The sequence below is a fragment of the Schistocerca nitens genome, chromosome 8 (assembly GCF_023898315.1).
Source record: "Schistocerca nitens isolate TAMUIC-IGC-003100 chromosome 8, iqSchNite1.1, whole genome shotgun sequence".
NCBI lineage: Eukaryota > Metazoa > Arthropoda > Insecta > Orthoptera > Acrididae > Schistocerca > Schistocerca nitens.
In genome coordinates, this window is record NC_064621.1 from 41822350 (window position 1) to 41842496 (window position 20147).

A 20147-nucleotide genomic window follows, 5' to 3' on the forward strand; every position below is an offset into this window, starting at 1 on the left:
TCCGTATTCTGAATGTTACTGCATCCCTAGTCATTATATCAAGTTGCCACAACTACACTTAAATTTACGCTTCCTAGTCATGCCCGTTAATTCTGTGTACCGCTGACGTTACGTCTGTTCCGGCTTTTTCTGCAAGCGATTACTTGGTCATTACTGAATTAGTCAAGAGATACCGTTGGGAACAGTTCTTGTATTAATCTGAACAATGGGGACCCCGCAATCGAAAGAAAGTATTGTAGCTTTACAGTACCTCGAACTCGATGAACTTCACTGTGTGCTTGGAACTGTCAGGTATTCGAGCCATTCCTCTTCTGTATCGTTCAATTGCCAGAATGGTGGTATGGTGGTGGGTGGCACTTGTTAGGCTGATTTGTTAGTCTGTTGTGCGGCCGACGCGGCTTGTGCAGCCGGTAGTTGTACTGTCGTTAGTAGGGCAGCAATTTGTTGGTTCTGAAACTGAAAAAGTTATGTTAGATTCCTCTCACATTTGCTGTCTGCGGCTGAGGCGCGGGGGCAGGAGGTGAATGGGGCGGGGTAGCCATGGTTTACACAAATATGTTATAGCAAAACAGCAAGCAAAGCCTCTGAAAACAGAAATTCGATTAATACTGTGGCTCCCCTCCTGCAATACATGTAAGAACACAACAACAAATCAGCAAATAGAAATGAGCTCCCCTGCTAGCTAAAACATGAGAAGCAAGCAAAATCTTCTTCTGCACTGAATATCCTCGTCCCCACTTTTGTGTCGTCGTTGACACGGTAGAGTCTTGTACCAGGGGAACCAAGGGAGAGGACATTGTTTGGTGGCCGGTATCCTCTTTCTACAAGGCAACTTCAGTTGAATTAACAGGGTTCTTTATTAACAAGAACAGAAGGCTATTTTCCTTAAGCTAGTCCATGTATTGTGGTACAAGCTCTTTTGTAATAATCCACATTAGCCTCAATGCTGGGGAAGGTCAAATCCCACTATAACCACTACACTCTCGTAGCCGGTGACATGAACTGACAAACGCCAACTAGAATAGTGACTCAGCTAGTAACTGAGCTGACCGCGACTGATTGAATGACTGACTGCGACTGACTGACTGACTGACTGCGACTGACTGACTGCGCCCTCCATTCCGCAGAGGAGATCTCAATGCTGGTGGTCGAGAGGACGTTGGTGGCGCGTTGCTCTGGAGTCTGTCTTTGGCCTCTCCTGATAGGCACGCTTGTTCAGCGCCTGTTATCGATCTTCTTGCAACCTCTTTGCAGACTAGTGTGCTGGCGACAGCTTACGCCAGCACACTATCTAGTATGGTTTCAAGTATAGTCCTTTTCTCCATCATGTGGTTATGTCATTGTGTCTCCTGCAGTTGCTCCTGGAAGTTATTTGCGTTTTTGAATGTCCTGGCAATATTCGCAGCACCCCCATCCAGTTAACCCTACGCTGAGATACCGGCTAGGGCAGGTATGAGGAAGGGAGTAATTCCATCCAGCGTCTTGGGTACTGATAGAACCCTGAGTGGTTTAACAGACCTCCTTTCTCTCGTTCCTTCCTGCTTCAGGCCACTTTTAGCTGCCCATATCGCTGTCAGCATGCAGTTCCTCATGCACCCTTTGGTTTCCATCTCCTTCCTTAGTGCCCAACGTGCAGCACTCAAAACTTGGCTGAACTGCTTCACACACAGACCCAACTTCACTTTATTATGCATGGTCTTTTCAACTGCAGATGCTGCAATGCCTTGACCTATACCAAAATCCCTTCTTGAATAGGATGCCTTAGCTTTATTAGCTAAAATTTGATCTGCAGTGTGATGATCTTTATTTGCTGCATATGTGATGTTATTTTCCACACAGGTTTCGTCAGGCAGATTTATCCCCTTATGCCAATCGTTTTGGAAGTTTTGTTCCAGGTCCGCAGTAATTATATCCATAAATGTGTAATTCGACTTGCAGTTTGCCTCCTCTAATGAAGCTCCTATAACGCGTGTTACGTTGCAGTGGTTCTTGTGGTCTGCACGCCCTGTTACATAGCAAGTGGCCAGAGCCGATCCAGCTGTTTTGTGATGCAGGAAACCAACCTATTTGACTAATGCTCTGTTCCGTCGACATCTTATGACGTTCTCTACGAGACACAAATCTCTAAGTTCTTCTGTAACTCTTCTGTGTAAAATCATCCTACAGTTTCAGCACTACTTCCGTCCTTTAAAAGGTAAGTTCTAGAATTCGTTCTGTGCGCTTTGGAAACAGAATATCTCGGTTGACCAGGTTGGCATGTATGACTTCTCAGATGCTGTCTTGTGTTTTGAAATACGTACTGACTCACCGACATTGAACTGTTGTTTGCATGGATCTTGCAGTTTAATCCGGTTGCATACTGTATCTAGAAGTCTATAATCACGAACATTGATTGATCTCATTTTTATTGTGCGATATTTGGTTCGATTATACTGTGCAGTCATTTGTGGGAGGATATCTGTCCATTTGTTTGAGCCACGAAGATTGAAATGCATCCACATTTGGGTTTTCAGTGTTCTGCTCGGGCATTTGACGATACTAATTCGAAATTCCTTCAAAAATTCGAAAATCCCGTGAAGAGGGCAGGAGGGAGAGATGGAAGGGAGGGAACGGGGCAGGGGGAGCAAATTTGCATAATTAAGTCAATTCATTTGCATAATTAAATTTATTTGTATAATTAAATTAATTAATTTGCATAATTAAATTTTGATGTTACCAAATGTACAACGAAAGCTACACCTGGCTGTGGGAGGGGGAATTTGGCAACAATGCCAAACTGTGCTCGTTTCAGCTTTGTCCTACAACTGACATCCGAATGGCTTTGCTGAAAAATAAATATTTTCCGTAACTCGAAGGGGTATAGGGTAAACGTACTTTCACTTTCCAATATACTGCTGCTGGCAAGTAGGAAGCACAAATGATTAGTGCCAAGTTCATCAACAAAAGAATCTTGCTCCACCATGATTTGAATCATTTGTGAATGTGTCATTTAAAACATTCAGTTCACGGAAAGCACATTCATGTCATTTATTTTCTGAATCACGTTCATAGTTAATGAAAATAATATACACTTCAACATGTTTATGATTATAGCTTATTTTGTAAACACAGTCGTGATTGCATTTAGGTTTTTAATATTTTTTTTTTTTTAGATGGCCGGTTTCTATCTTCTAAGAGATCATAAAAGATCTGCATTCCCTGATGACAGTAGGAATCGCTGGCGTGGATCAGGTCCGTCCGTGCTGGCATGGAGAAGGTCGAAACAGTCATCTAAAAAATAAAAATTAACAAATATGATCATGACTGTGTTTATTTAATAATATTAATAGATGTCTGTTTTTCCTGGAACAATGTTTCAAAAAAATTTATACGTTTCGGATTGCGAGAATCTAGAAAGAGCAGAACAGGGTATAATAATACTATGACAAATTTAATATAAGCAACCGCTTGGTTTGATATTAAAACTTGAGAATCTTTAGTAATATACTGATGTGTGTACTATTCCTCAAATCTGTTGAGTCGAAAATCTCAAATGCAGCAACGTACAGAAATATGTATACTACAGATTTCGAAAAAACACGCCACCAGAAAGGCGCAGAAAGAATAGTTCCTACTAACAAAATGAAACATGGCCGGTGATGTCCACAGGTAATGTAAATAGAACACTGTTTTACAATAAATACGAAAAAGCAGATAAGAAGATTCCATAACAAAAATCACAAGTTTTTATGCCCGTATATCTGGCGACTATTCTTTTGGACATGTCCAGTGGCGATACAAATACTTATACAGTCTTATTTCAGACGTGATCGAAAGAACAGACACCACATATATACACATGGCAATACACTGCACCGATCAAGAATCCGTTCTTTCGGTGCGGATGCATACCAACCCTTATCTCTTGGGGGAATCCAAAATGGCGACTAAGGCATTCGTGGGTAGATGACGTTACGCTTCGGTCGGATGCGAAGCGTGTTCGGATGGCTGAGGCGGTTAAGTAAGAGACCCTGTTTCGAGCCTCAGTTCAGCACAAATTTTCACCTGTTACCATTGATTCACTTCAATATCCAAATATGGCTAACGTCAATGAAAATCTTTGAATAAGAAGTACGGTAGCAGCACTCAAAAGCTCCTCTGGAGATCAACACACGGTGAAGTAATGCCTCTAAGAGTTCGTCCATCTATAATGACGCGAACTTACGATTGTAAAGAGTATCGTGTACTTTCCGCTGTATGGCAGCACCATGCGGAGGCGGGAACATCGTATGCCAAGGCCAGAAACGGATTCCTTGAAGAGGGAAGCACGTTTTCCATTGCTCATGAAAGGGTTAAAAATGCATCTGGACACACACACAGAGGGGAGGGAGAATAGGACGTGAAAGGAGGAATTGTGCATAAATGAGAGGGGGGAGGGAATAGAGGTGACTTTCAGGGGGAAGGCGATGTGGTCTAGAACTGTTGTGCAAGCACACGCAGTATTTTATGGTGGCCATTCGCACGAACTACAGGACTCCAACAACCGTACCTCCCCCGTGCCAGTCCAAACACCTGCTTTGCGTCCAGTTAATCCCTTAAACAGCACTGTGTTCACCAATATTTTCTTTGCCTGTCGTAAAGATGGAAAAACGATGTTCGTCATATCGAGCGCGCCAAATTCCAGGTCATGGGTAGCATGCGGACTATTGTTACCGCGTCATAGTGACGTCGGGGGTATACTCACTTCATTTATTGATACTTCTGTCCACTGTGCTTCAATTTTCATGTGTTGTTTGGGTTACGAATATCGCATGTTTAATCCACGATACTAGTTCACAACGGAAAAGTCTACCGTGATCTACTTCTTTTGAAGAATGTTTAATCATTGATAAATTGGTGCAATTATTAGATAGTAATACACATTTCGGTAGTCACAGTAGTCATCCTCAGACCATTAAGCATTAAAATAAATTTGTTGTTTCCACCGTTAACTTCTTTAGTAACGATCAATTTTTCTGCTTAGCAAAAATAATAATTTTATATCAGTACTTTTAATTACACACTAAACATACGAAAACTAATATCATAGAGCACGGAGATGTTCATATTTGCGTGTTAACAGCATATCTGAAAGTGTAAGATGCTTCACTATGAGTTTCCAGGCGGGGACGTTTCATCGGGAAACCAGGAGCATCTCAAGGGAAGCCGGCCGCGGTGGTCTCGCGGTTCTAGGCGCGCAGTCCGGAACCGTGCGACTGCTACGGTCGCAAGTTCGAATCCTGCCTCGGGCATGGATGTGTGTGATGTCCATAGGTTAGTTAGGTTTAAGTAGTTCTAAGTTCTAGGGGACTGATGACCACAGCAGTTGAGTCCCATAGTGCTCAGAGCCATTTGAACCATCTCAAGGGAAGAAATCTTCCCCTACAGCATTCTTGTGAATGTTAACGAAATTCCACGGTACAGATGACTAATGGTACAATATTGCTCTGGAACAATTCGTGAGGCATTCAGTTATTGCTGTGCTAATATTTGGTCATACTTGTATAACAGAAGAACAATAGTAATGGATGAGTTACAACCCTTCTTTATTATATAATAGATTATACAGGAGCTAGACTACACCAGAAACCCACCAGAGAAATATATTTTCCTTCTCCATTATACTACACAAATACTGTTCAGTTGTGTAATGCTTTCAACGGCCGCGCGATACATCTTTAATGAGTTACTCACACTGCCTAGAATGAAGTTTTCACCTCTTTTCATGCCTTTACTTGTTGTTATACACTGATGTGAGAAAAGTCACGGGATAAGTCCCAGTATCGTGTCTGACCTACATTCGCCCGGCGTAGTGCAGTGACACGACGTGGCACGGATTCAACAAGTCGTTGGAAGACTCTTGGAGAAATATTGTGTCATGCTGCGTCTATTGCCGGTGCAGGATTTTATCCACGAACTGGCTTCTCAATTACGTTCCATAAATGTTCGATGGGACTTCTGTCAGACGATGTGGGTAGCCACACCATTTGCTCGAACTATCCAGAAGGATCTTCAAACCAATGGTGAACGACTGTGATCAGGTGGCATGACATTATTATCCATAAAAATGGGGGAAATAAATACAGTAGAAGAAGAATGGGTAGCTTTGAGAGATGAAGTAGTGAAGGCAACAGAGGATCAAGTACGTAAAAAGACGAGGGCTAGTAGAAATCCTTGGGTTACAGAAGAAATATGAATTTAATTGATGAAAGGAGAAAATATAAAAATGCAGTACATGAAGTGTGCAAAAAGGAATACAAACGTCTGAAAAATGAGATCGACAGGAAGTGCAAAATGGCTAAGCAGGCATGGCTAGAGGACAAATGTAAGAATGTAGAGGCTTGTCTCACTAGGTGTAAGATAGATACTGCCTACAGGAAAATTAAAGAGACCTTTGGAGAAAAGAGAATTACTTGTATGAATATCAAGAGCTCTGATAGAAACCCAGTTCTAAGCAAAGAAGGGAAAGCAGAAAGGTGGAAGGAGTGTGTAGAGGATCTATACAATGGCGATGTACTTGAGGGCAATGTTATAGAAAGGGAAGAAGATGAAGATGAAATGGGAGATATGATACTTCGTGAAGAGTTTGATAGAGATAGGCCCCAGGAGTAGACAACATTCCATTAGAACTACTGACAGCCTTGGGAGAGCCAGTCCTGACAAAACTCTACCATCTGGTGAGCAAAATGTATGAGACAGGCGAAATACCCTCAGACTTCAAGAAGAATATAATAATTCCAATTCCAAAGAAAGCAAGTGTTGACAGGACAAAATTACCGAACTATCAGTTTAATAAGTCACAGCTGCAAAATACTAACGCGAATTCTTTACAGACGAATGGAAAAACTGGTAGGAGCCGACCTCGTGGAAGATCAGTCAGGATTGCGTAGAAATGTTGGAACACGTGAGGCAATACTGACCCTACGACTTATCTTAGAAAATAATTAAGAAAAGGCAAACCTACGTTTCTAGCATTTGAAGACTTGGAGAAAGCTTTTGACAATGTTGACTGGAACACGCTCTTTCAAATTCTGAAGGTGGCAGGGGTAAAATACAGGGAGCGAAAGGCTATTTACAATTTGTACAGAAACCAGATGGCAGTAATAAGAGTCGATGGACATGAAAGGGAAGCAGTGGTTGGGAAGGGAGTGAGACAGGGTTGTAGCCTCTCCCCGATGTTATTCAATCTGTATATTGAGCAAGCAGTAAAGGAAACAGAAGAAAAATTCGGAGTAGGTATTAAAATTCATGGAGAAGAAATAAAAACTTTGCGGTTCGCCGATGAAATTGTAACTCTACCAGAGACAGCAAAGGATTTGGAAGAGCAGTTGAACGGAATGGACAGTGCCTTGAAGGGAGGATATAAGATGAACATCAACAAAAGCAAAACGAGGATAATGGAATGTAGTCCAATTAAATCGGGTGATGCTGACGGAATTAGATTAGGAAATGAGACAAAATATTAAAGGAGTTTTGCTATTTGGGGATCAAAATAACTGATGATGGTCGAAGTAGAGAGGATATAAAATGTAAACTGGCAATGGAAAGGAAAGCGTTTCTGAAGAAGAGAAATTTGTTAACATCGAGTATAGATTTAAGTGTCAGAAAGTCGTTTCTGAAAGTATTTGTATGGAGTGTAGCCATGTATGGAGGTGAAACATGGACGATAAATAGTTTGGTCAAGAAGAGAATAGAAGCTTTCGAAATGTGGTGCTGAAGAAGAAAAGATTAGATGGGTAGATCACACAGCTAATGAGGAGGTATTGAATAGGATTGGGGAGGAGTTTGTGGCACAACTTGACTAGAAGAAGGGATCGGTTTGTAAGACATGTTCTGAGGCATCAAGGGATCACAAATTTAGTATTGGAGGGCAGCGTGCAGGGTAAAAATCGTAGAGGGAGACCAAGAGATGAATACCCTAAGCAGATTCAGAAGGATGTAGGCTGCAGTAAGTACTGGGAGATGAAGCTTGCACAGGATAGAGTAGCATGGAGAGGTGCATCAAACCAGTCCCAGGACTGAAGACCACAACAACAACAACAACAAAAACAACAACAAAAATTCCATCGTTGATTGCGAACATGAAGTCCATGAATGGCTGCAAATGCTCTCCAAGTAGCCAAAATAACCGTTTCCGGTCAGTGATTATTTGAACTAGGGGATACAGTCCATTCCACGTAAACACAGCCAACACCATTATGGAGGCACCACTAACCTGCACAGTGCCTTGTTGACAACTTCGGTCCATGGCTTCGTGGAGTCTGCTCGCACATTACCATCAGCTCTTACCAACCAGAATCGGGGCGTATGCAAGCAGGCCACGTTTTTCCAGTCGTCTAGGGTCCAACCGATACGGTCACGAGCCCAGGACCGGGCGAGGCAGCGCAGTGGTTAGCACACTGGACTCGCATTCGGGAGGGTGACGGTTCAAACCCGCGTCCGACCATCCTGATTCAGGTTTCCCGTGATTTCCCTAAATCGCTTCAAGTAAATGCCGTGATGGTTCGTTCGTAAGGGCACGGCCGACTTCCTTCCCCATCCTTCCCTAATCCGACGGGACCGATGACCTCCCTGTTTGGTCCCCTCTCCCAAACCAACCAACCAACCAACCAACGAGCCCAGGAGAGGCGCTTCAAGCCATGTTGTGCTGTTAGCAAAGGCACACGCATTGGTCGTCTGCTGCCTTAGCCCATTAACGCCAAATTCCACCGCGGTAACTTTTGTCGTACCTCCCACATTGGTTTCTGAGATTATTTCACGCATGGTTGCTTGTCTCTCAGCTCTGACAACTACACTCCTGGAAATGGAAAAAAGAACACATTGACACCGGTGTGTCAGACCCACCATACTTGCTCCGGACACTGCGAGAGGGCTGTACAAGCAATGATCACACGCACGGCACAGCGGACACACCAGGAACCGCGGTGTTGGCCGTCGAATGGCGCTAGCTGCGCAGCATTTGTGCACCGCCGCCGTCAGTGTCAGCCAGTTTGCCGTGGCATACGGAGCTCCATCGCAGTCTTTAACACTGGTAGCATGCCGCGACAGCGTGGACGTGAACCGTATGTGCAGTTGACGGACTTTGAGCGAGGGCGTATAGTGGGCATGCGGGAGGCCGGGTGGACGTACCGCCGAATTGCTCAACACGTGGGGCGTGAGGTCTCCACAGTACATCGATGTTGTCGCCAGTGGTCGGCGGAAGGTGCACGTGCCCGTCGACCTGGGACCGGACCGCAGCGACGCACGGATGCACGCCAAGACCGTAGGATCCTACGCAGTGCCGTAGGGGACCGCACCGCCACTTCCCAGCAAATTAGGAACACTGTTGCTCCTGGGGTATAGGCGAGGACCATTCGCAACCGTCTCCATGAAGCTGGGCTACGGTCCCGCACACCGTTAGGCCGTCTTCCGCTCACGCCCCAACATCGTGCAGCCCGCCTCCAGTGGTGTCGCGACAGGCGTGAATGGAGGGACGAATGGAGACGTGTCGTCTTCAGCGATGAGAGTCGCTTCTGCCTTGGTGCCAATGATGGTCGTATGCGTGTTTGGCGCCGTGCAGGTGAGCGCCACAATCAGGACTGCATACGACCGAGGCACACAGGGCCAACACCCGGCATCATGGTGTGGGGAGCGATCTCCTACACTGGCCGTACACCACTGGTGATCGTCGAGGGGACACTGAATAGTGCACTGTACATCCAAACCGTCATCGAACCCATCGTTCTACCATTCCTAGACCGGCAAGGGAACTTGCTGTTCCAACAGGACAATGCACGTCCGCATGTATCCCGTGCCACCCAACGTGCTCTAGAAGGTGTAAGTCAACTACCCTGGCCAGCAAGATCTCCGGATCTGTCCCCCATTGAGCATGTTTGGGACTGGATGAAGCGTCGTCTCACGCGGTCTGCACGTCCAGCACGAACGCTGGTCCAACTGAGGCGCCAGGTGGAAATGGCATGGCAAGCCGTTCCACAGGACTACATCCAGCATCTCTACGATCGTCTCCATGGGAGAATAGCAGCCTGCATTGCTGCGAAAGGTGGATATACACTGTACTAGTGCCGACATTGTGCATGCTCTGTTGCCTGTGTCTATGTGCCTGTGGTTCTGTCAGTGTGATCATGTGATGTATCTGACCCCAGGAATGTGTCAATAAAGTTTCCCCTTCCTGGGACAATGAATTCACGGTGTTCTTATTTCAATTTCCGGGAGTGTATATGCAAAGGCCGCTGCTCTCGGTCGTTAAATGAAGGGCGTCGGCCACTGCATTGTCCGTGATAAGAAGTAATGCTTCGAATTTGATATTCCCGGCACACTCGGAATATCGAATTTCCTGACGGTTTCCGGAAAAGAATGTCACATGCCTCAAGCTCCAACTACCATTCCGCGATCAAAATCCGTTTATTCCCGTCGTAATAACGTGGAAAGCCTTTTCACAGGAATCTGCTGAGTACAAATGACAGCTCCACCAATGCACTGGCCTCTTATACCTTGTGTACACCTTACTGCCGCCATCGGTATCTGTGCATACCACTGGAATTTACAGTGTGCTGCTCTGGAACTGGGGAGACCTAACTACAGCCCAAGGGTCGAATACGGCTCGTTACGTCAGTTCATCCGGTCCGCCGACAGTTCTTACATTTGCTGGATAAATATTATGGAACACGAGACTTGGTTATACACTTCAAATTCAGACATTATTTTTTAGAATACTACGAGGTCTTTATACGTGTGCAGATCTCCTGGTTGCTATGCGCCTTAAATATATGATGTTCAGTTTTAAATTATTGTACATAGATGACACAGAACATCTATCAATACATTCAAAGTCTTCTGGAAGGAGATGCTCTGCGAAATGTGAGTCCGTGAAACTTAATTTAGAAACCTCTTCATGAGAAAGTTTTCTGGAAAAGAATCCGTCACTCGTGCAAGTTATAAAATGTGCACAAGGTGGCAGAATGGAGAAAATATTTTACTGACGGCAAGTGTATCAAAGGGTGTGTTAAGGAAGCAGTAAATGATTAGTGTCCAAAGAAATCTGATTTGTTTAGAAGTATCAGCCTTCTTGCAAATTCAGTTCTGTGGATGGCAGAAGAAGTTGGAGGAAGAATAGTGCTACCGACACGCGACAAGGCTAGAAACTTCTTATACCATTTTCCGACGCTGAATAGGTTTACTGATCTCTCGAGTAGGTTACAACTTCGCTTGTTCATTCGTAGTGCCAGTTTAGGCTTTCAGATAACGGAACATTAAAAAAAATGGTTCAAATGGCTCTGTGCACTATGGGACTTAACATCTGAGGTCATCAGTCCCCTAGAACTTAGAACTACTTAAACCTAACTAACCTAAGGACATCACACACATCCATGCCGAGGGCAGTATTAGAACCTGCGACAGTAGCGGCCGCGCGGTTCCAGACTGAAGCGCCTAGAACCGCTCGGCCACAGATAACGGAACAGTTGGTATCCGTTTGCAGCATGTATTGCAACGACAATAGCAAAAGCTATTTTCATGAAAGTGGAAAAATTGTGCAAGAGTATAATTTTTAGTGGAATCAGCTTCGATGTGTTACAGCTGATAGAGGAAAAAAACGTGGGTGGAGTGAGTGATGGTTTGCTGGGGCAGATCTGGGCTCTCGGTTCGTACACAGTATTGTACATCAGAAGGCGCTCTGGTGTACTGAAACCAGTCGTTTATGCTGCGAACTTCATTCGAGGCGTTGCAGTATTCAGTCAGTTCCAAGCTTCGGTATCAGTTCCAGGCTTCGGTTGCAGAAACTGAGTCTAAAATCTGTGACTTGCCTTATAACACAGCAGCGAGGTGGCTTAGTTGCAGTAAAGCCCTGTTTCGTTTTTTACAAGCTCCAAAGCAAAATAGATGTCTTTCTCAATGAACAAGATAGAACTCATCCACAGCTATCGGATACTACCTGACTGCCTGCCAAAGTTGTCATTTTTGATCAGCGACAAGAAAAGGATAACGTCTTTTGTGATCTCTACAGCATAGTCAGAGGATTTCGGAGAAAGCTGTTATAGTTTGTAGCACAACTGGAAGTGGAGAACTTTTCCCGCTTTTTACTATTTCAGAGAGTTTTATGCTACAATAACCGAAGACGTCCACCTCGATTTTCCGTAAAAAAAAAAAATATTCGTGACTAGAAAAAGCATTTTTGGGGATATTTTCAGATCGTGACAAAACTGCGAGTGACAATCATCTGTTCCAAAATCCGTTTGGCTGTAACCTTGATGATGTGCCAGTTGAACTAAATTAAAGCGCACTGATTTGCATGCAAATGACTTGTTGAAAGAGGATGAAAACTTCTGAATTTTACCGCTGTTTAACTAATGTTGAGTTTCCGAAACTGAAGAAATTTGCTACTGGTATGGTATGCCCGTGAGCAAAAATTTTAAAAAATTAAGTATGTGAAGCCGGTACAACGAAGGAGATTGACTGATGAACATTTCGAAGCAGTTCTTTTGATTAGATGCAGCAGAACCAAACCAAGCATTGATGTTACCTAGAAAGCATGACGTCACTTTCACAAATTTTATTAACGTTTTTGCTGATTAGTTTGTGAGATTCGGATATGTGCATTCTAGATCTGATGTAACTGTCTGTTTGCTAGCGTCGCCTTTTTTCATAATTTTTTAGTAAATGTGTTGCGTATCCTTGTTTCCTATGCATTACATGCTCCCAGCCATTACATGCTGAACTTATTTTTTCGTCTTCTAGCCCAGAGCTTTCGTTCTGGCTTGCAAGTATTGCACAGAATGACGCACTGGCATGTTTTCGTTATTTTGTCATTTATACGGTCCGCTGAGAATAAAGTTTTGCGACCTCTGGTCTAGACTGATGTAACAGACTTTCTAGAGAGGGATTCTTCGGTCATGTAGAGTAACTAATAATGTCGTTGGCGTGTTCATTATGCATTACTTAATGATTCATTACAAATCTTCCGAAAGTCAAGAATTAGGTAACTATTTAATCTTCCTTCTTCATTAAAATTCTTCATCAATTCTTGCAACAAGAATTCATTTCTCCTTTTTCATAAGAAAATTTTTCAACTGTGATCACCGGAATGAATGTGTCACCTCAGAATATTTGATTTTGCTTCCTGTTGTGTAAAGATATTGATTCTCATGCGAGCGATCAAAGAGACACATGTTTGTAGAGTATTTGGCTTTGTTATTGTAAAGTCTTAAATCAACAATTTGAGAACAAAAGGGGAAAGAAGTACACGAGGTGCAAGATAGTGCATAACGAGTGAGACCTCCCATCTGCAACCGCAACTTATTTTAATGTGGTAGTACAGACAGAAAGTATTGTGTGTAACAACAAAGAAAAGATTGTTACAGTGATATAGGAAAAACCGCAAGAAAAAATAGGCGATAGTACTTTATACAGTCGTAGTTAGAATGCTAATGTTCCTGAAACATTTGCAGGTCTGAACATCGCTTCGATCTCGTAATCATCGAGAGGCTTCCGTATCAGTGCTACTACGGGCTGATCCACAAGGTGGGGTCCCCTCCGATGGTTGGCTTCCTGACACTACCGGCTATGGTGCCGGCTTACTACGCCATAGGAAACCCCATAAATCCAGCCTATCTGCCAGATGTCTTTATCGGGTACACCGACCACATGAATTTCTGGCAGAGGCTGTACAACACTTACTTCGTCCTAAGATTCCTGGTTTTCTGGCAGACCACAGTACTGCCAACTCAAGAAGCAATTATGAGGCAACACTTCGGTGCAGAGCCACCTTCAGTCTACGAAGTGGAACGGAACTACAGTTTGCTGCTTTTAGCCGTTCATTCCAGTGGACATTACCCGAGACCAAATGTACCCAACGTTATTGAAGTGACAGGATTGCATGTACAGGAAACAACAAAACCACCGCCTCAGGTAAGTCTAACTAATTTTGTCTTTGATGCAGTATTACTGATGTACAAATCTAAAGTTGTAGTCTCTAAGACATTTTGGCCTCCGCAGTTTCTAACTTGTATGGTACAAAAGCGCACATCTTTCTATCTCTCTGTATCTACTTTTCTTCTGTCCAATTAAGATAAACCGATCTGAATTTCTATCCGTTGACGAGAGATGGACGGTTAATAAGCTTGGATTTTCTTTTCATTTCTGGCAGAACTAGATTTTATCAAAAGCCCATGAGGCATAAACGTAGAAAATATTTGATCGTCAAATTTCCCCGCGCGAAAATATTATTTTACAACACTATTCATGAAGAGAAAAGGCATCAAACAGTAACTCTTATAAACTTATTAATAACTATTTTATAGATAGTTCGTCATAGAGGAGTTATGGAGCCTTCATGGAAAACTACAAATTTCTTTGGTCTTTGTGTGCAGGACATCAAGAAATTTCTAGACGAAGCCAAACATGGTGTGATTTACTTCAATCTGGGCTCTAATGTGAAAAGCAGCTCAATGCCAGAACACAGGAGACAGGCATTCATCGACGCTTTTAGAGAGATACCGCAGCGAGTGGTGTGGAAGTGGGAAGAAGAAACCATTCCCGATATACCAGACAACGTGCTAGTGAGAAAGTGGCTTCCTCAACAGGAGATTTTAGGTGAGATTACGCATCCACTTGCCTTTAGCAATCAATGCAGTTGCAGTTCACAAAGAAGAGCCTTATGATCAAGACACGGACATCGGGTATTGGAAAGTGGAGTTTCATGGTTATCTTCGGTTTCTCAACACATCTGCCGTGGAACACTGATATGTTTTGTCATTTTTGTATAAAACCACTGATCCCGGCGGAGGTTCGAGTCCTCCCTCAGCCATGTGTGTGTGTGTGTGTGTGTGTGTGTGTGTGTGTGTGTGTGTGTGTGTGTGTGTGTGTGTCCTTAGGATAATTTAGGTTAAGTAGTATGTAAGCTTAGGGACTGATGACCTTAGCAGCTAAGTCCCATTTCACACACATTTGAACATTTATAAAACGACGAGCTGCTATAAAACAAACATATGTTTGCTACCATTTCCAATACATGTGATCATAATTAGCCAACATGCATAGCAACGGAGAAAATGCATCATATGCATTTGATGATCTATCACAGTAACCATTTGTGGTGAATGAAAAATGTGATAACATAAATCTCAGAACTCCAAGGTTCTGTAGACGTCGGGTTTAGCAGTGGGTAGAGCCGGTGCAGCCTCCTCACCGCTGTTGCCCTCAGATCTTAGAGAGTAACAGTCAGGTACTTAGACGTGATTCTCTACTGCACAGGTCCATCCACAACGTAGAATACTTACCTATCTCAAGTCCACAGTGACTGAGCATATCGGTACGAAAAACGGGTGACTCATCGCTGCATTAAATACCAACACATATTTCTGTGCCCTTAACACCAAATTGTCGCAGTGGACTTCAGTCTGTGCTGCCTCAGCTGATAAACCAAGCTGCACATAAATACTGGCCCCGTCGTCGGATTAGTTAGGGAGCTACATGCGCGGATACAGCGCTGACTGATTTTTATTCTGAGTGTACAGCAGGAGGCCTAGTATGGAACGTTGTTGGGTGCCCAGCCTTCCAAGTGAAATTTCAAGAAATGCACGTGCGACGCTGGAACACGTGCACCAAGATTATGTGTACGTGACACTGGTGTCACGCGGACTAGAAAGAACTTGTCATCCACAAACGCCGCTTGGAAGTCATCCCGTCGCTCGAGTGGCTCTGTCGCTTCTTCGACGTGCCTCGGAGGTTACTGGGTGGTACCATGTGCTTCTGCCAAGGTTAACTGCCCCTCAGGAGGGCAAGCTCTCAGCATCCACGTGATGGAGGAGGCACCTTTGGTATGGCCCCTTGAAAATCGTCCACAGTGCAGGTAGCCGGCTGATACGGTGGTAACACTTCAGCGCACGAAGATCTTTACCAGCCTTAGATACGGCAACTTCCTCAGCAGGGCTTCCACACTGTCGGAAGCGTTGGTCAGCCCTAGCATGCGCTATCGGCGGTAGCCTCATCCAGCTCTGGCCTTCGGAAATGCTAGCAGTTAGCACGCTCAGTCCAAACTTCTCACATACACAACTTCCTGGAAGATATCCCAGGCAACGAAGACCAAAAAGACCAAATACGGGAAAAATTGGTGAGATAGCAAATTTTTGTACAATGGTAGGATGGAGTATCATGAATAACATACTAAAAATTCTGGGTGTAGGACAGGGAGTAACGAAGGTTGAGGACAGAGGGCTTATGGGAACACAGGATATATTCCAGGGAGAGTTCCCATCTCCATAGCTCAGAAAAGCCGGTATTGATAGGAAGAATCCAGATGGCGCAGGCTGTGAAGCATTGATGGACGTAAAGAATGTTGTTGGACAGCGTGCTCGAAAGGACCGAGCGTGAAGTTGGGGGGCGTTTAAAGGTCATTTTTGTCTTCAATAATTCTAGCGAAAATGTTTCCCACTAAAACATTAATCTACATTCATTTTTCTCTAGTTCTAATGGTGTCTGCGTAGCAGGGGATGGAAAAATCGCAAAGTATTAAAAATATTATTCTAACAGATTCTAAAAGTATAAAATTAATGTTATCCGTAAACAAAGTTGGTTAAAGACAAATGTTAAATGTTAATGACAATATTCTGAAAAGAATAGATTGCTACTCGGACACAGGTGCAACAAAAATACTGCTAAACATGTGAGCTATTCGTCAAAAGCCCTCTTTTTAAAGTAGACAACACGTGCAGATTCATGCAGCCCTAACTCTCATGACCACAGCCTCTGGCCACTAAGCAACTGTTCATGATGAGAGAAGCAGTTTTGGTGGTGATATTAAGTGTGAGGCTAAGGTGGGGAGGAGGGGGGGAGGTAGTAGGGTAGGAATGGGGGATGGTATAAGGTGCTGTTTGTGGGAGCATGCAGGGGCATGGAGGGGGTAGGGTAGGGCAGGGCATGTAGGAGCAGTCAGATGGTTTGGGTGGGGAGGAACCGAAAAGGAAAGAAGGGGAAAAGGAGACAGTGGGTGTGTTGGTAGAATAGAAGGCTGTGTATTGCAGGAGTGACAGCAGGAGAGGGACAGGTGGTCAAGGACGGGGACCAGCGAATGTTGAGGCCAGGGGGAATATAGAAACGTATTGCTGGGGGGTCCCCAATTGCATAGTTCAGAAAAGATGGTGTTGGTAGGAACAATCCAGATGGCGCACAATGTGAAGCAGTCATGGAAGTGAGGAATGTTGTTGGGCTGCATGTTGAGCAACTAAGTGGTCCAGCTGTCTCTTGGACACAGTTTATCATGTTGAGAGACAGCTTGTTTGTTGTCATGCCCACACAGAATACAGCACAGTGGTTGCAGCTTAGCCTGTAGATTACATGACTGCTTTCACAGATAGCCCTGTCTTTGAAGGGGTAGGTGATGCTTGTGACTGGATTAGATGGTGGTGTGAGGATGCATGGGATTGGTCTTGCATCTACGTCTATTACAGGGCTATGAGACATGGGACAAGGTGTTGGAGCAAGGTTGAAGTGGGGGTGGACAGGGATATTGTTTATGTCTGGTGGGTGGCAGAATACCACTGTGGGAGGGTGAAGGATAGTGGGTAGCATATTCCTCATCTCAGGGCGTGACAATAGGTAGTCTAAGCCCTGGAGGGCAAAGTGATTCAGTTGCTCCACTCCTAGGTGGTAGTAAGTCACAACAAGAATTCTCCTTCGTGGCAGGACAGTGACACACTAGAGTTGATGGGTGAATGGAGAGATAAGGCACAGGAGACCTATTTCTGTCAAGGTTGGAAGGGTAATTTCGGTCTGTGAAGGCCTCAGTGAGACCACTGGTATATCTGGAAAGGGACTCCTCGTCACTACAGTGCTGGTGAGAAGTCTCTCTGCACTACATCCTACGTTCCTGTAACCCCTGTGGCCTCAACGTCTGTTAGTCCCTGTCCTTCACCAGCCTGATCACACTCCCGTACTACAGTCTTCTATTCTGCAAACACACCCAGCCTACTTTTTCCTCTCTATTTCCCTCCCCTGCTGCCCCCCCCCCCCTCCTCCCAGCCTCCTGGCTGCACATACCTGCCATTTCCTGCTGCCACCATGCCCCTGCATGTCCTCCCACAAACAGGACTACATTCCTCACCTCTACCCTGATATCCCTCCCCTCCCCTTCCCCTCGCTAGTTTCCTCCTTAATCGCACCACCCAGATTGCTTCTCCCATCATTTGAAGTTGCTTGCAGTACAGTCTCAGTGGACAGAGATAGTGGTGATGTGCATGAGAGTTGGGCTTGCATAAATTTGCATGTGTTGTCTATTTAAGAAAAAGGGCTTTTGGCCGAAAGCTCACATGTTTAGCAGTCTCTTCGTTGTGCCTATGACTCATCTTTTTTGTGAGCAGCAATCTATCCTTTTCGTAATATTGTCATTATTCCATCCAGGATTTTCCATTGATTGATATTATATGTTTCTACCATATCTATGTGCAGCAGAACCTTATTAACGAATATATTGTGTTCTGGGGATGTAAGCATGTGGAGAGGGAGTGTAGGTGGAGGGTGGTAGTGAGAAGGAAAGGAGATAAAAAAACTGTGGTTTTGTACTTCGCTGCTACAGCTCACCTTGTGAAACACTAGTGAAGCATTGTGCGGACGTGCCCAGGGGGGAGGGGGGAGTTTATTTTCCACAAAATGCGTTAACACTGTATGAAATGGAGACATGGATTACTAATAATACAAATGCAAGAAATGCACATGGACGGAGTCTATGCAAATATCTCTGCCGATAAAGGGAAATTCATTCTTTCTTATTCTATACAGCAGTTGCAATGTTCTTCTGGGAAAGTCAGTTTGTTCCACCAAGAGCACTAGTCGGCTTTCAGTTTACACACCTATACCTCCTGTGCATTCCCTGTCCAGTTCTCTTATCAACAGACAAAATAACTTTACTGAGCTTCAGTTTATATAGTGGAGTTACATTCAGTTTATTAAATGAGTACTTACTTGCAGCTGCTATGTGAACTACTACCTAAAACCTTAGCAAGCAGGAGCTGTCAGCTCTCAACCACACTGTTGCAAGTGTAACATGCCGTAAATATGTAATTAACATTGTCGATTTCACTGTCTCCACTATCAGTGGCTGGAAGGGTATCAAACCGCAGCTGTTCCAATATCTAATGAGGCCCAAAGCTTAAATTGGTTCCCCTCTGTAATAAAATTAGTTCACCTAGGTGTTATGTAACTTCAGATATTACAGCAGATTACTGCTCCAGACTTGAACACTTTCAGCCCCGTTCTAATAGTCGGCGTGTGTGCTGTAGGTGGCTTCACTGAGTGCAGCCCTCTCTACAAGTGCGAGCAGGCCCTGAGTGGAAGAGATATATGCTATCTGGAACACATTAATGGCGAAAGAAATGCTGTAACTTTCTGGCAAGTCATTAATTCCCCACTAACTACAACAAAACTGCACATGATTGGGCCGATCGCGAAAACCTTTCCCAGCGAAATACAGTGGCCACTGACCACCATTATATTAATCACACTTCTCAGACATTGCTTATAGGAAAGTGTTTTACATAGAGGTTCACTTAACAGCTGAAAATAAGTTTTCATTTAATAAAGTGAAAATAACTCAGTTATGTAAACACGATGTCAGTGATGTTATTTTGTCTGCTCACATAACAGCGCTATAGTCTGCCTGTAACATGACACCAGAATGACGCTCTTGGTGGGGAAACAGCCCTTCTCGGAAAGACGCTGCAGCTGTCGTAAAGGATGACTTAAACTGTTCGTGCTCTAACAAAGTAGAATAGTGTGCAGAGATGTACGTAGACTCATTCCAATATGCGTTTCTTGCGTTAGTACTACTAGTAGCTCATATCTGTATTCCACATAGTGTTAACGCACTTTCTGGAACATAAAACATCTCTGGGAGTTTTACATAGTGTCTGAATCAAGACGCTGTTTCTCCGTTCAAGCAGGAAACAGCTTGGCGTGGTTGACTGTGGCAAAAAAAAGAAAGAAAGAAAAGGCATCGGCGACAGTGTGTCGGGCGTCCTGTCACGTTGGTCCATTTCAGCCATCGATGCAAAATGTTTTCATGATCCTTACAGATACGGATCTCGCAGGAAGGCCGACGGAAAAACGTTAGGTGGAAACCTGCAGAGTCTGAAGAGTACGCT

General features: G+C 44.2%; 1 protein-coding gene across 1 annotated transcript in view; it reads left to right on the plus strand.

Annotated features, from left to right (window-relative positions):
- LOC126199058 (UDP-glycosyltransferase UGT5-like) overlaps positions 1-20147 on the plus strand; it is a 168286-nt gene that overhangs the window by 118274 nt on the left and 29865 nt on the right. The window contains exons 4-5 of the mRNA XM_049935769.1: positions 13461-13920; positions 14382-14604. Of these exons, the coding sequence (XP_049791726.1) occupies positions 13461-13920; positions 14382-14604 (683 nt within the window). The remainder of the gene's footprint in view (positions 1-13460; positions 13921-14381; positions 14605-20147) is intronic.